The sequence below is a fragment of the Mangifera indica genome, unplaced genomic scaffold (genome assembly GCF_011075055.1).
Source record: "Mangifera indica cultivar Alphonso unplaced genomic scaffold, CATAS_Mindica_2.1 Un_0022, whole genome shotgun sequence".
NCBI classification, from domain to species: Eukaryota; Viridiplantae; Streptophyta; class Magnoliopsida; order Sapindales; family Anacardiaceae; genus Mangifera; species Mangifera indica.
Window position 1 is genome coordinate 180381 of NW_025401114.1, and position 15509 is coordinate 195889.

The following is a 15509-nucleotide window of genomic DNA, read 5'->3' on the forward strand; positions in this document are numbered from 1 at the left end:
TTTTAATCTCATTAATTATCTTTAAGAAGATATATGAATTCATAAATAATAATTCTTTGTGTTTATAATTTTATTTTTATTTTAATTTTATCATTACAAAATATTACAAATAGATCAAGTATCAAATGAATTCAATCCATTTGAATATTATCATAGTATATGTTTTTTTATGTTTTATAATTTGAAAAATGATTCATGTTTAAAAATTTTAAATAATTTTTTTAAAAATATTTAAAGCCCGGCCCAATCGGCCCATTTTTATATGGGCTGGGCCTTGGGCCTTTATATATTAATGGGTCAGTTCGATCCGAAAGCCCATCAATGTTTGGGCTTTAGGCCCGACCCATTAGTCCGATGGGCCGAGCCTTAGCCAGCCTGGCTCGACCTATCGACACCTCTAGTCGTCTTTCATCATCCTTTGTAGCCGAATATGAGAGATCGATAGAATACGTCGCGATGGTGGCCAAAGAAGGAAGCAAACTGTATGGGTGAAATCTAAACTTTTTAAACTTTGAAAATAGGTTAAGGTGTTATTTTTTAAAACCTGGAGCGGAGAAATAATAAAATTTTAAAGTTTATAGGTAAAATGATTATTTTATCTCTATCTCTAACTAAAAATTTGGATGATAGTTTGGTTATGGGTGAGAATTTGAACTTTTCATCTCTCAGTTTGAAATTGGGCTAAAATTTGAGGGAGAAATAATCCTTTTCCCTTAAAATTAAAGGTGTGTCTTAAAATTAAAATTAAAGGTGGTCTTTCATAAGAAGGAAAATGAAAAACCAACAAACTTAACACACTTGCTTTCTTTTTGTTTTTAATTTTCGTTTATCATTCATACACGTGGCGCTTTTTCATTTGTTAGTAAATGAATATAAATTTTTTTCCCTGCAGATTTTTCTATTATCCTGGCTAAATGACGATAGAGTCTCCAGGTGTCTAGGTTTTATTGGCTACATCATTTCAAATGGGCAAAGTCCTTGATTTTCTTCCAAAAAGCATTAGTCCACGATTTTTTTCAAAATTCTTAAATTCTGAAAAAAATTAGTGTGTATAATATAACCCAAAATAAAACTCAAAATAATATAAAATCAGGTAGTGGAGTTGTCTGCTATAGTAGCCATACGATCAATGAACGCATCTGTTAGCCTCCCTACATATCCTGTCATCATATCTTTCTACAAACAAATTAGAAACACATGAGTGACAAAAACACTCAATAAATATACAAATATTTATGCATTTTTTGAATGATACTTGACAGTCTAACTGTCTCCCTAATTATATGATTTAACGTCTTGGACACTTGCTAAGTGAATGTCTCATATGTCTTTTACAACAAAAACCCCTTGCTCATAATGTTCACGGGTAGGACATCCTAGACCCCTTTTACACCTAATGGAGAATCAGGATGGGCATCCTGAATATCTTTTATAACCCATACACTAATAAAATAGATGTCGCAAATACCCTGTACCCTTAACTTAATTGGAATGGACATTTCGAACATCTCTTACATCCCTAAAACGAACATCCCAGATGCCTCATACCCTTAACTCATTCCCAACCCTCAGCATGGGTGCTAACTTTTGGTGAGGCAAAACTGTTCCTCTTCACATGTGGGGGATGACCACTTCAGGCTATCAAACGACTGTTTCTCCTTTTGGTAAAGGACAATCGTTTCAGGATATAGGACGATCATTCCTTCTCTGACCTAATTTACATGCATCCTAGCATCTTAACCCAAGATAATTACCAAACTACCTCTGCACATGTTGTGAAACTTCATCTTCTTCATTGTGATGAATGACCATTCCTCTCAGACAAGGACGAGCATCCCTCGCCATTGCAACTTGCAAAACCACATCATTTTTTACGACGACTTGTCCATCAGACTACCCAGATTCATCCTAAGACTCCATTACAAGTGTTAATTAAATAGATTTGCACCAATATATCAACATACACAAGAATCAATGCAAAACATGATGAATAAAAAATGAGTTACACAACCTTAATACCCTACCATAGTTTTCTTACTTAAGATCATATGTCAATCTTTTGCAAAACACGACAACCTAAATATAAGGACTATCAAATAACACCTAAATCATGACATAAAATATGAAGAGAAAGGAAAGTGCTTCTACCTCTCCTCTGGCATTGCTCAAGTCTTTGCGTGGCAAGAATCTCATGGCGTCCACTGTCTTTGGTGGCTCTCCAATGCTCTCTAATCGTCTCCCTCCTCTTTGTGTAGTGAAAAGCAGGGTTAACCTTATTAGAATGTGATGAAGAGTTTAATAACCGCTTGAGATCACACTTGGAATGATTGTCGTTACTAAGGGGATGGGTGTTTCCAAGATACGTACCATGAAAATCGTGCTAGTCACAATTCAAATTTGCCAGCTCATAAGGATAGGTGTCCTAGAAATAGGGACGAACATCCCACAGGTTTGATTTTTCCTTGACTTTAAAATTTTAATATACTCAAACCTCTCGAAAGACTCGGATCATATTACAATAACTAATTTACCTCTAAAACATACTTATGAGTGCTACAATATTTTTCACTCTTTTTAAGTGTTTTTAATATTTTAATTTTTTTCTCAAAATATCTCAATCAACTAATATTAAAACACAAACATAACATTTAGCCTTGTTTACGGATGACCAAAAAAAAAAAAAACCTACAAATACCATTTAAAAGACATCAATGATCTTATTAATCAAGTCCCATGCTCATACACAAATAAAATATAATTTTAAATAAAAATAAAAATTAATTGAAATAAGTATAACTATATGGGGATACAATTATATATAATAGGTAAGGATTTCAAGTGTTATTACTACTTTCTCCTTTAACATTTTTTTAGTCCACTCCAAACAATTTCTACTATAATAACATTTTTTCAAACATTTGAATTAGTTAGTAATTTAGAGTAGTCTCATGTCAATCCAAATATAAACCCATATTGTTTTAAATCGTATCGAGGATCAAAACTAAATTTTATATAAAAAAAACTTCAAATCTAACATGATCTTTTCACATATTTTGTCATGTTTAATAAATATGTTGTATTGAAATTTGTTAGCTTTTGCGAAGGGGATCTAAATTATTTTTATACACATTTGATATATTTATATACTTGAAAGAAAATTTGTTTTTCTTTTTTTTGGACACGAACTATATCAAAAGATATAATTGTATAATTTTTCACGCATCAATAATGTTACATATTGTTATGTTCTATAAATGATGAGCTTTCGTTCAGTCTTTTATTTGGGTAATTGACAGCCATTTAACCCATGATAAGTGGTATGAAATCGGATGTAAATTATCATTTGGTTAATTTTGAGCTTTTGGCTAGAGCTATTTGAATTTCTTAAAAAAATTTTTTTGACCAACTGTGAGTCGGACTGCTCAAAAGAAAACATTACTTGATAGACTGATTCGTATCTGAATCCATGTGACAGTAATTTGGACTACATTTACTCAATAATGAGATCATACGATAAAGGCAAAAAGACTTATTCACACTAAGTTTTAGAACTTTTGTTTATAAAGTTTTAAAAATTTAAAAATTTATTTATAAATTATTAAAGTTAATAAAATTAGTTAGTTTTATAAATAAAATTATCATTTAATCAATAATATTAAAAAAAAATTTATCTTATTTTTTTCTTTAATTTGAAAAATTAATAATTTCCTTTTAGACTTAAATTTTGAAAAATTATATTTTTCCTTGGATTTATTTTCTCCGGCTCTCTCTCCCTTTGGTGATTGGAGTCTGGACAAAGCAGACGAAGACGAAGAGACCGTAATCTTCATCTCACTAGATGCTAGCAAGCCTAGGGGAAATCTTTGGAAGTGATTCTCCTTTGCACAACTCTGATCTTTAGAGAGAGAGAGCTAGAGAAAATAAACCGAGGGGTGAAAATATAATTTTTTAAAACTTAAGTTTGAAAAAATTTGTTAGTTTTCTAAAATAAGGAGAAAAATAAGATAGTGTTTTACGCTTTTTTAATCATTGAATAAATGATAATTTTACTTTAAAACTAATGAATTTTGTTAATTTTAATAATTTATAGATGCATATTTAGATTTTTGAAATTTTAAAGATGAGAGCTTGGGATTTGGCTAAATCTTAGGTAGGAATAAGTCTTTCGGCCTATGATAAATGAATTAATTAGCCAAATATACTTCCAATATCAAAAAAAGATGTGTAACATTATTTTTTGAATTTCCACCATCATACATTATAATATGCTGTCAAAATATGTATATAGATGATCTATAATTATATGGTTGTGTAATTATTAATTAAAGATAATATACATAAAATAAGTATCTATTTATATAATGATATATTATTTATAAACTTATTTTATGTTTTCAATATATATATATATATATATATATATATATATATGTAGTATTGCTCTGACAATAATGCCAAGGAGTTTTTAGTCATTTAGACATAATTGGTCAGGTTGAATGAACTTGATTTGGGATTGGTTTTTTCTAATATGGTTTTCTCGCCCCGACCCATTAATTAATCGAAGAAACAAGTATCGGGTAACCTGGACTGGTAATTCATCACTTTCGGTCAGCAAGAAAAGTTGACGAAACTCTTTGCCTACACAGCCAAATCCAAACACGAAGCAGTACTGTTGCCACTGCACTAGTCAGTCAATGGAGTCATCTTCGAGAATAACGGTGACGCAGCGAGAGCAATCAATGGTTATGAACGACGTTAAAATGATCTACGAGATCTACGCCGATGTTCCCCCTAAAACTCAGCGTTTGATGTAAGCTAACATCCTTCACATTAAAATATTAGGTTTCAATTTCATGTTTCGTGAATTATGGATTTCTGATTATTCATTGATTTGATATTTGGCGTACAGGATGGAGCTTCAGCGTGACAATCATATGGAGTACTTGCTGAGAGGCCTCCAACAACTTGGCCCTTCCTTTTGCGTCTTGGATGCTAAGTATGCGCCTCTCTTTTGAATTTTAGGTTCTGGTTTAGTTTTGAGTCTCTTTTAGTTCTTCGGTTTATTAATTGACTAGAGCTAATAATTATTTGTCGTTTCATTTTAGTATAATGTGTATATGGGATTGGTAATAAAAGGTGGCTACTTTGTTCATATTTGGAAGGATATAATGTGTTAAGTTTGGAAAATGTAACACAATTGTGTATTTCATGGATTTATATAATCTAATTAATTTTTATTAATGATATCCAGAGACAAAGTTTAGATTGAATATAAGAAAACATTAGTCCTACTAGTGAAATTGTAATATGGTAAAGGAAGGAAACTATAAAAAAATTCAAGGTATTTTCTAAAGACATCTTTTTTGATTGTATATAGCTAATAGAAAGCCAGTAAGGATAATGAATTTTAGATTAAAAAATGAAAGAATGAATGGTGCAAGGAAACTCACATCTCAGGGAATCCATTTTCATGTTATATTAGATAGACACATTCAGTTTCAGTTCAGAGAAACACAGTCATACAAATTAACTTTTGATTAAACCGGGTTGTTGAACTACACCATGGCTATACTGTTTCATGGTCACAACTCATGTTTAAACTGAAGAGTTAGTTGAAGTTATGTAAAATAAGAGTTATACATTTAGTTCATCTGTTATTAAGTTATTGTATATTGAGATATATTCTTGTACCTCATTAGATGGTTTAGATACTTAGAGACTCCCTATGGATTCTTAGAGAACTAGGGAAAGACAAAATTCATTCTGAAAATTGCTTTAAAATAAATTTTTTCTTCTAAGTATAAATCTTTCCCTTTTCTCTTCAAAATAGCCAAAAGGAGGCTGATTGTTCAACTCTGAAATATTGTTTAAGGTTTTTAATAGGAATGGAAGCTTTCATCTCCTAACACTGCATGAAAAAGAAACATATACAAACACAAAAGCACAAATGAATAAATATTTTTAAATGAACAACCGATTTGGCCTGTAAGACTGCTTGGTTATTGAATAAAATGGTTTTAAGTGGTGTAGAGTGGCAGTGAAAAGAATGATCAGTTTCCATTTACTAGTTTTTGAAGATTTTCTTATCCAAATGTCACATCCACACTTTCATATAAGTGGAAGTTTATTTAGTGAAAAAAAATTTTGTATCCTTGACTTGCAAGACATCTTTGAGCATGTTTGGTGTTTTTTCTTGACGATGTTTGGTTGTGTCATGTGTTGCATAAACATTACAATGCATTCTTATTTTTATTTCTTTGTGTGATTGTTGTCTTATCTAGTCGACCTTGGATTTGCTACTGGATCCTGCATTCAATTGCTTTACTTGGACAGTCTATTGATGTTGCATTGGAAGACAGGACCATTGACTTTCTTAGCCGTTGTCAGGTATCAGGTTTAAATTAATTTTCATAGTATAGTTTGCTTTGAATTATGTGTATTCTCAATTTTCTTATCGTCTGTAATGCTCTCTCTCTCAATTTTTTTTTTTTAATATGAACTAAGTATAAAATCAGTAGAGGAAGTAGCATGCTTCTTCGTTTATTTGAAATTTCATTGGGAGACTTTAGGTGGATTTCCGTCACTACTCTACATCACAAATTCTACTCATAATTTCTTGAAGGCTCTATTCCTCTTTCATATATTTTAAAGTCATTACAGAATTGAGAGAATAACCTCACTATACTAATCAAATGTATGTTAATATCTTCTTTAATTTTCCAAATGAGCAACAAGTCATGTATGCTTTAACTAAAAAAGTAATTATTATTGCAGTTATATAAGAAAAGGAAAGAGATAATCTTGAGGATGATACTACGAAAATATAAAAAAAAAAGTTTTGTGTCAAGGAGCTCTAAACATGCTTGAAAAGCTAGAAATATTTAGTTTTAACAAAGTGTACAAGTTGGCCAGTTATTTCATATCTGCAAAGTCAAAGATGTAGTAACAATTCCAAAGAAAAAAATCATTATGTCAAACAACTTTAGATAAATATTTAATTTTTTCTTAAACCTTTAATGTAATGTAAAATTAAAACTAATATATTCTTATTTATAACTAGTCCAAGTTATAATTAGAGTTTTTTTATGACTACATAAAGGTTATTCCTATATGGAGCATAACTATATATAGAGTATAACTGTAAAGAGGTTAACCATATATTTGATTTTTATACTATGGAGTGATTTGTATTTCAATAAAAATATATAATTATATGAAAATTCTCAAATCTTGACACTCAAAAATTCTTTATATGTGTATTAAAAAACAATAACCAGTTGATCATTTAATTTAAATTATACAAAATAAATGCTTAATCATGTTTGTATTATGGAATGAATATATAATTAAAATTAATATATGAAAAAGAGTAGAATAGAATGGCATCAAAGATAGGTGGTGAAGGTTAGGGAATGGAACCTAAGCAAAATAAACAGTCCAAAGCACATTAAATAGAAGAAAGTGGATTACAGGGACCAACTTCATCCTCATTGTTGAGCATCTTAAATTAATAAACAATATTACACAAATTAATTATTCATAAAGTGAGATTAAAATAATATTATTTTATCATTTATTTGCATATTGAGAGCATCAGGCTAGTGCCTATGTTTCCCATTAATGTAGTGCTTATATTTTTATTAATGACAATGTCTCTTGTCTTTTCTTTCATAATTTTATGCATATATGATTAACAATGCATGGTCCATCCTTTCTACACTAGAAGACATTTGCATTCTATTTTAAATTAAATTTATAGTAATAAATATTGATTTTTTACTACATGACACTTTAGTGAGGGCTAGATTCGAGCTTGTTCAAACTCGAATCTAGTTTTGAGCTCAACTTGATATTGTAACTAAGCAAAAATAGCTAAAATTAACTATGTTATTTTGATACATATTAGTCAAAATGACGTTGTTTTAGTTGATTCGTATTAAAATTTTCAGACTCGTGAGCTTGTCAGTTTGAATATTCCTAAAGTTTGAGCTCGAGCTTATTTTAGACTTATGAAGTCGATTTCAAGCTTGAGTTTGAATAAATTGAGTTACTCTAACTTTAGTGGATGGTAATTTGTATATCATATCATAACATGTTAAAATATAAATTAATATTAAAAACATAACACTACAAGAAATTAACTATATTCTAATTCAAAATATCATCAAATTGTACTGCAACAGTTATACAGTAATACAAAATAATGTGCCCATAAGCTCATCCCACATAAAGGTTATTGTAATAGTCCAACAATAACACACAAAAAGAAATCATTTAAACTTGAGTTTGGCTATTCTTGGCTCATTTTGAAATAGAGTCTAGTTCATCTTGGCTAGCTCATGGATCCATTTTGGTTTTCAACCCAAGGGTTTGGCTTCATTCATCTTAGCCCATCATGCTTAAGTGAGTCCTAAATCAATGGGCTCTAATACCATGAAATGAGATTTGAGATAAATAACTTTTTCAAAATTTTCTCATTGGCATAGCCATCAATATATACAGAGGGAGAACAGAACCTTAATAATCACTAGGATTCTCTAACAAGAAAAGGAAATATTCCAAATATAAAACCTAATAACTAGGATTTCCTAACAATAAAGATAGATATAAAACTACTAAGAGACACAATCATAAAGTTGTTTAAAATTAGAAACAATTAAGAATTGTAAATTCCTAATAAATAGGGATCCTAAATCTTTAGTAAAGAGGATATGGATCTCAAATCCCTAACAAATAATGATTCTTCTAGACTTTTCAACATGTTGGAATATATAAGCTCCATATTAGGAAGAAAAGTAAAAATGAAAGGGTATATAATCTAATGGGTATCCAAGTTATATTGACTTAAGTTATTTTAACAATTGGAAGTTAAAACATGTCAAAGCCCATAATTAATAAAAATGTTTATCCATGTCTTTCAAGTTTAAAGGGATCAAGATTTCTAATATAATATAAGAGTTGAACATTCCTGCTGGCATGATTTTTTGGCCATAAAGTCGACAACATCATTCGTTTGACAAACTCACATTGTCATCTACATATGGATAGTAAAGTTTCTCACTAGATCGGTAAAATTGACACCGTCATTGACATGTGAAAAGATGAGTTTCTCACCATATCAACAAAACTTACATTGTAACCTATATATGGGAAGATGAGTTTCTCTCACCAGATTGAATATCACCGACCATATTTGTCATTTTGGATAAGAATCAACACCAACATGTAAGGCTTCTTATTGCAATAAAAAAACCGAAAAGTTGGTTTTCTCATTAAAAAAAAAAAGGAAAAAGGTTTCTCACGAGTTATTGCCATCATACAGTGGGAATTTGAGTGTTTCACTTTAAGGGGGCTTTTGGTTCGGGATAAAAATTACGTTAGTAATCCATTTTTTATTACTTGTATTAACTTATTTAGTTTATTAGATAATAAAAGATTCTGATAATTTTCAGCTACAAAGTTGTCGTGACAGGTAATATAGAGGTTAATTTGATTACCATCTCTATCTTAGGTATTAGAAGATTACTAAGATAATCTTGCTTTTGTTGCATTTTTGTCCTTATTAAAATTTTTAAGACAAAAATAACCTCGTTGTCCATTTAAATAACAAGTAACGTAGAGAATATGTTAGAGAAAAAATAATGGCAATAAGATGAAAACTTGAAAAAAATAATTAAATTAATTAATTTCACAGTTTAACAACATGAAAATTTCTTAATATATTTTTAACATGGAGAATATTTTAGAAAGTACAAATAACAAATATTTTGACATAAGACATGTTAGTTTAACCAAACACAATGCTAATTTATATCTAATAATTTTTTAAGGGCATTTAAATAATGTAATATCTTCATTTTCTTTTAAAATTGTCAATCAAACACAATGATTAGTTATGCATTCCAATTTTTCCAAACATAATAATAATTAACACCAAGTATTTTCTAAGCAATTTATCTTTGTGGTAATATTTCATTTTTGGTAATAAAAGATTACTCAAACTATACACACCTTAAGGTTTGTTATTGTAAGACTTGAGTCGCAAGATTTAAACCTTGGCCTAATCAAATCATTGTATCCGAGCTAGGAATGAAGAATATCCATTCACCAGTTTGAGGGGGAGTGTTGGAAATTCTAAAAGAATCCTTGTTTGTTAGGGATTTAAGACCGTTATCCCTCTTTATTATGATTAGAAATTTAGAATCCTTAATTGTTTCTTATTTTAGACAACATTATGATTGTGTTTTTTAGTAGTTTTATATTTATCTTTATTATTAGGAAATCCTAGTGATTATTAGGTTTTATATTTGGAATATTTATTTTTTTGTTAGGGAATCCTAGTGATTATAAGGTTCTCCTGTGTATATATTGATGACTATGCTGATGAATAGAATTTGAACAAGTTATTGATCTCTAATCTCGTTTCATTCTGTAATTATCGTTTTGTATTTCTAGCGCATCAGAAATTTTTTAAAATAGTATTGCTTGGAACGAACACATTCATCTGACAGCATCTGAAAAGGGCAATCTATTCTTTTTTGTCCTCATATAAAATGTTTGAACCTTGATGCCTTTGAAGTATTAAGTAGCCAGTCAAATCATTAGGATGTCAGAGCAAACAAATCACATATGTTTGGTGCCTCATGCTTAGTGATCTATGTTTATAATTAACACATTCAGTTTACCATTTTTAGATGCCCACTATGTTTGTTGGTCCTTAAGGTAAAAATGCAAATGTTGCAACTTCAGCTTTTGATATCATCTTGTTTTCTCATGTTTGCAGGACCTAGATGGTGGATATGCTGGTGGACCTGGACAGGCAAGTATATGATCCACTGGTTGGCATGATTACTTGGTTATTGTTGATGGACACTGTCCTAGTTACAACCAACAAAATTTGCAATAAGTTGAAGGGATCCTTGTTCAAACTTTAATAGTGAAACCTTTCTTTCATTTGCATTCCCCTTAGTGGTTGTTCTGTTGCTATCTTATGAATTTTTCACATGATGAGAAGACCAAATGTTTTTGGAAAAAGATAAACAAAAGGGACAAAGTTGAAATCCACTCCAGTGGTTTTTAACATTCTTAATTTTGTTGTATCTGAGAGGCTGTAGTTTTTATGTGAAGTCAATCTACTGTAGTTTTTATATGAAGTCAATCTCTTTATCTTGGTCATCTTTTATTTTCTAAAGTGGTGCATTCTTTTAGTTGAAGATTCTTGCCACTGATCTCTTAAGCAAACCTGCCTAAATTTCAGGGTCCTGCTTTTTTTCAGGATGAGTCTTAGGAAGATTTGGCTCATACAATTGATCTTATTGTTTCTTTTTAATTTCTATTTTGAAAAATAATGTTCACAGTTGTTTCTCAACTCTATGTATATGCTCTATCAGATGCCTCATCTTGCCACAACTTATGCTGCGGTGAATGCATTGATTACTTTGGGTAGTGATAAATCTTTACTGTCAATTGATAGGTGAGTTGACGCTTCTGTGAGGTCAGTCTTTTGCCTCAATATGCTATTAAGCCTTTTGGAAATTATTTGAAATTTTCTCTTGGGAATAATTTGTAGGGGCAAAATGTACACGTTTTTGAAGCGCATGAAAGACCCAAGTGGGGCCTTCAGGTTTGTGAGTGTTTCTTATAAAAATATAATTGAGAAACAACTTAATATAGATTTCGTGAATATTGCTTTTGTATTCTATGGCTTCCACTTAGAATCACCATTTGGTTTTTCTTAGGATGCATGATGAAGGAGAAATTGATGTTCGGGCGTGCTACACTGCTATTTCAGTAAGTTAGCTCTCTCTCTCTCTGCATATATGCAGACACATTTTACTATGTAGAAGAGCATTTCCCTAAGCCTCGCTTATATTTACACTAGCTAATTCTGGCTCGAATATCGAAGTAAGGACATGCTTATAACATAAATTATATTTGTTCACCGAGTCCAACATTAATTGATAGTGGCTTCAAAAAAATAGTATGGTTCTCAGGCCAACATCAAATTACTACGATTTTTTACTATTTCATAAATAGTGTTGTCGATACATTGTTGTTTGTTCTTAACTGATCCCATCATTAAATCCTCCCAATACATAGTTGTTTGTTTTACTGGAGAAAGAGCCACCTGAAAATTAATTTTTTTACCTGTTTTTAGTTTTGGATTTGCCCTTACGTGAGAATCGGTAAGATGTTTCACTATTCATCTTGACTGTTGGACCAAAATTTATGCCTTCCCTTATGGTTTCCATATATTTTCTATGGTTCCAGTTCCAAAACTATTATTCAACTTTATTTTTGTATTTTTAAGTTTTCACTCTTTTTGAATGACTAATCTCTCATTTTTACCAGGTTGCAAGTATGCTGAACATTTTGGATGATGACCTTGTTCGTGATGTTGGAAATTACATCTTAAGGTTGGTTTCAAGCAGACTTTAATTTAAATTGCCAGTAAATCCATCTGATTCTGGTTTATCAGTTGGCTTATTGATGAAAGTAAAATAAAAGTTTGTACTCTATGGCATATCTGTGCAGCTGTCAGACCTATGAAGGTGGTATTGCTGGGGAACCTGGTTCTGAAGCTCATGGTGGGTATGTTTCACTCTGTGTCCTCTCTTTTCTTCATTTCTGTGGTTGGTTTAGCTAATGCCATTGTCATGTGTTCCTTTTCTTTTCCTTTTTGGTTTATGTATATACTAATGTCTGTTTGAACGTGTTAGCAAAGCTATTAATGGATTTGATAATTTGATGGTCAGCTATACATTTTGTGGTTTGGCTACAATGATTCTGATCAATGAGGTTAATCGATTGGATTTGGCTTCCTTAATTGTAAGACAGTGTTTCCTTTTTTCACTATTATTTATGCTTTCTGTTAGATCTAACTTTCATTTCGGTGATTCCTTTTGATAATTCTCACGGAACTGAATGTAAATGCTCTTGTGGTGTGATCCGATTGTATAGGATTGTGTTGTATTTCGACAAGGAGTGGAAGGTGGATTTCAAGGGAGAACCAATAAACTTGTTGATGGTTGCTATTCTTTCTGGCAGGTGACTACTTTTTTCTATTAATTTGTTGGTGTTCCTTAGTATTTTATATACAGTGGACTAAAACAAAGAAAAGTGATCAGGGAGGTGTATTTGCATTATTACAAAGGTTTCATTCGATTATTGGAGAAAGACTGACACAGTCAGGTACTGGAGAAGCAAAGCACCATATTGATAGTCCAGAAGCTACTCCAGAATCAGATATATCAGAGGGGAAAGAAAGTTCAGATTGTAATTCCTCAGAAGGTGATGAAGCTTGCCATTTTCAACGGGGAGGTAGGTTCGCTTGAAGTGAATAACATGATTTTATTTCTTTTAAATATCAAGTCTTCTCCTCTTCATGCCTTTTAACATGGTTACGGCTGAATATAGATTTATAATTTTTTAAGTTTAGTAAACACAGATGTGCAAAATTTCTTTTTCCTTTTCCCTTTGATGTAAAAGGAAAATACAAATACAATTTTTAGGATTCAACCTTGCCATTGGAGTTAAAATGAGGTGTTAAAATGAAATGTTATTGAAGTTTAATTATAAAGTAATACTACAAGAACGAACCTTAAATACAAATAAGGTGAAATTTTTAATCAAGTTAAGAAAATACAATCTTATTATTATTATTTTTCAATCTTACATAAAACAGGATATCAAAAAGATAATAAATTATTTTTTTCCTTGAAAATCCACTGTAAGACATAAAATTTGCATATTAGAGGAAGCCAGTGTGTATAGAGAGGATAGAATAGTGGGTTTTAAGAGATATAGAGGATATTTTACAAAACTTTTCATGCTATCCAAACAAAAGAATTGAAACTTGTATTTATTTAAGAGGGTCATGTATAAGAAAATCATTTTTCCCTATGTGTATTATATACGCCTACTTTTCAAGGTAGCCATTAGGTAAGGCCACCTCAGCTCCTTATGTCTGCCATTGCCTTGAATTCATGAGAAATTTATTAGTTTTATTTTTTAATCATTTACAGACTCACAGAATGCATCCTGTCCAGTTAACTCTGACAATGTTGGATTTGTCTCGTCTGAGGGGCATGCAGAAAGGGTGCCTCTATTTCACAGCATTGCCTTGCAGAGATATATACTTTTATGCTCACAGGTTTGGTTTTGAAAGATAATTCTACATATTGATTACTTGATTTTTGAGTGAAGAAGAGTTGTGCTTTCATTTGTGCTATTTTAAAAATGAAAAAACCAAAATGAATTCAGAAGAAAAACTTATGGAGATCATCTTTATAAACTCATAATTTGTCTTGGTTAAGCTTATTTGTGTTTTGGTTTAAATTAATTACCTGGACCTTTTTCAAGCTATTATTTTGTCTTCTGTGTACTAGCTGCAAAGTTGTACCTGACATGTTAGCCATAGGTAGATAAATTTTCTTCTTCTCTCAACGTGATTTATACCTTCTGTTGCTGTTTTGATAGATGTTATTGTTGCAGGACCCTGGAGGTGGACTCAAGGACAAACCTAAAAAATCTAGAGACTATTATCACACCTGTTATTGTTTAAGTGGTCTAGCAGTCTGTCAGTATAGCTGGTTGAAAGATGAAGATGCTTCACCATTGCCCAGAGCTGTCTTAGGTCCACATTCTAATCTTTTGGAACCTATTCATCCCATCTTCAATGTTGTCTTGGATCGATATTGTGTAGCTCATGAATTTTTCTGTCGGTCCTAATGGGAATCTTCTTAACAAGTTTTTGTCGTTTCCTGATATGTGATGCAAATTCGCAATATCTGACCTTCTGTTGTATATGATTGCAAAAAAAAAAAGATAGTTTGTATTAGTGAATAATGATAGTGTGTATTTTAAACTTTATTATTTATCCCGTTTTCTGGATTTCTGATTCCTTGTTTTATAGATCAAAACAAAAAAGAACACTAGCACATTGAACCAATGGAGCGGCTCCATTGGATGCTAAAAAACACTTGGGAGTTTGCTTCTGTGATGTGTCAAGTAGATATGATATTGGATTGAGTTATAAATGTTGGAAAGCAATGCCATTGAGCATGAAAACCAAACCGGGAAAAGTGTTGAAAGAATAATTTAAGTGGAGCTTTTAGGGGTGGGGAAGAGAGACACAGATTCCTGGAAGGGAAACAGAGGCGCAGAAATTCCCGAAAGGGAAAGAGGTACAGAAATTCCTTCTTTCAGCAGCTGTAAGCCCTCTGGTTGACGTCTTTACTTCTCTGCCATTCGTCTGTATTTTCTTTTTGGTTTTGGCATGTGAAATTATTCTCTCTTACCTGCCTTGAATGTTAATTTTTTTTTTTTAATAAGGTTTTGAAGCGTTTCAAGGCAAATGCCTCGAATGATTGGGTTGTAAAAAGATTCAAAACCTAACCAAACTGAAGTTAATTTAAGCGTGTTATTTATTATGAACAGTAAGTATTATATACATAAAGAATAATATATTATTAAATAATTAAATGAGTAAAAATTAAAAATTAAATAAT

The 15509-nt window shown here is 31.1% G+C and overlaps 1 protein-coding gene across 1 annotated transcript; it reads left to right on the forward strand.

The window, feature by feature from the left end:
• Window positions 1–4580: 4580 nt before the first annotated feature.
• LOC123206025 (protein farnesyltransferase subunit beta-like) lies at window positions 4581–14892 on the forward strand. Its single transcript, XM_044623112.1, has 14 exons — window positions 4581–4810; window positions 4910–4996; window positions 6282–6387; window positions 10784–10819; window positions 11391–11473; window positions 11570–11623; window positions 11739–11790; window positions 12352–12416; window positions 12535–12591; window positions 12756–12828; window positions 12961–13047; window positions 13128–13320; window positions 14025–14152; window positions 14494–14892. Exons 1-14 carry the CDS (start codon window positions 4695–4697, stop codon window positions 14728–14730), a joined length of 1374 nt encoding a protein of 457 aa, XP_044479047.1. The 5' UTR covers window positions 4581–4694; the 3' UTR covers window positions 14731–14892.
• The last annotated feature ends 617 nt before the right edge of the window (window positions 14893–15509 follow it).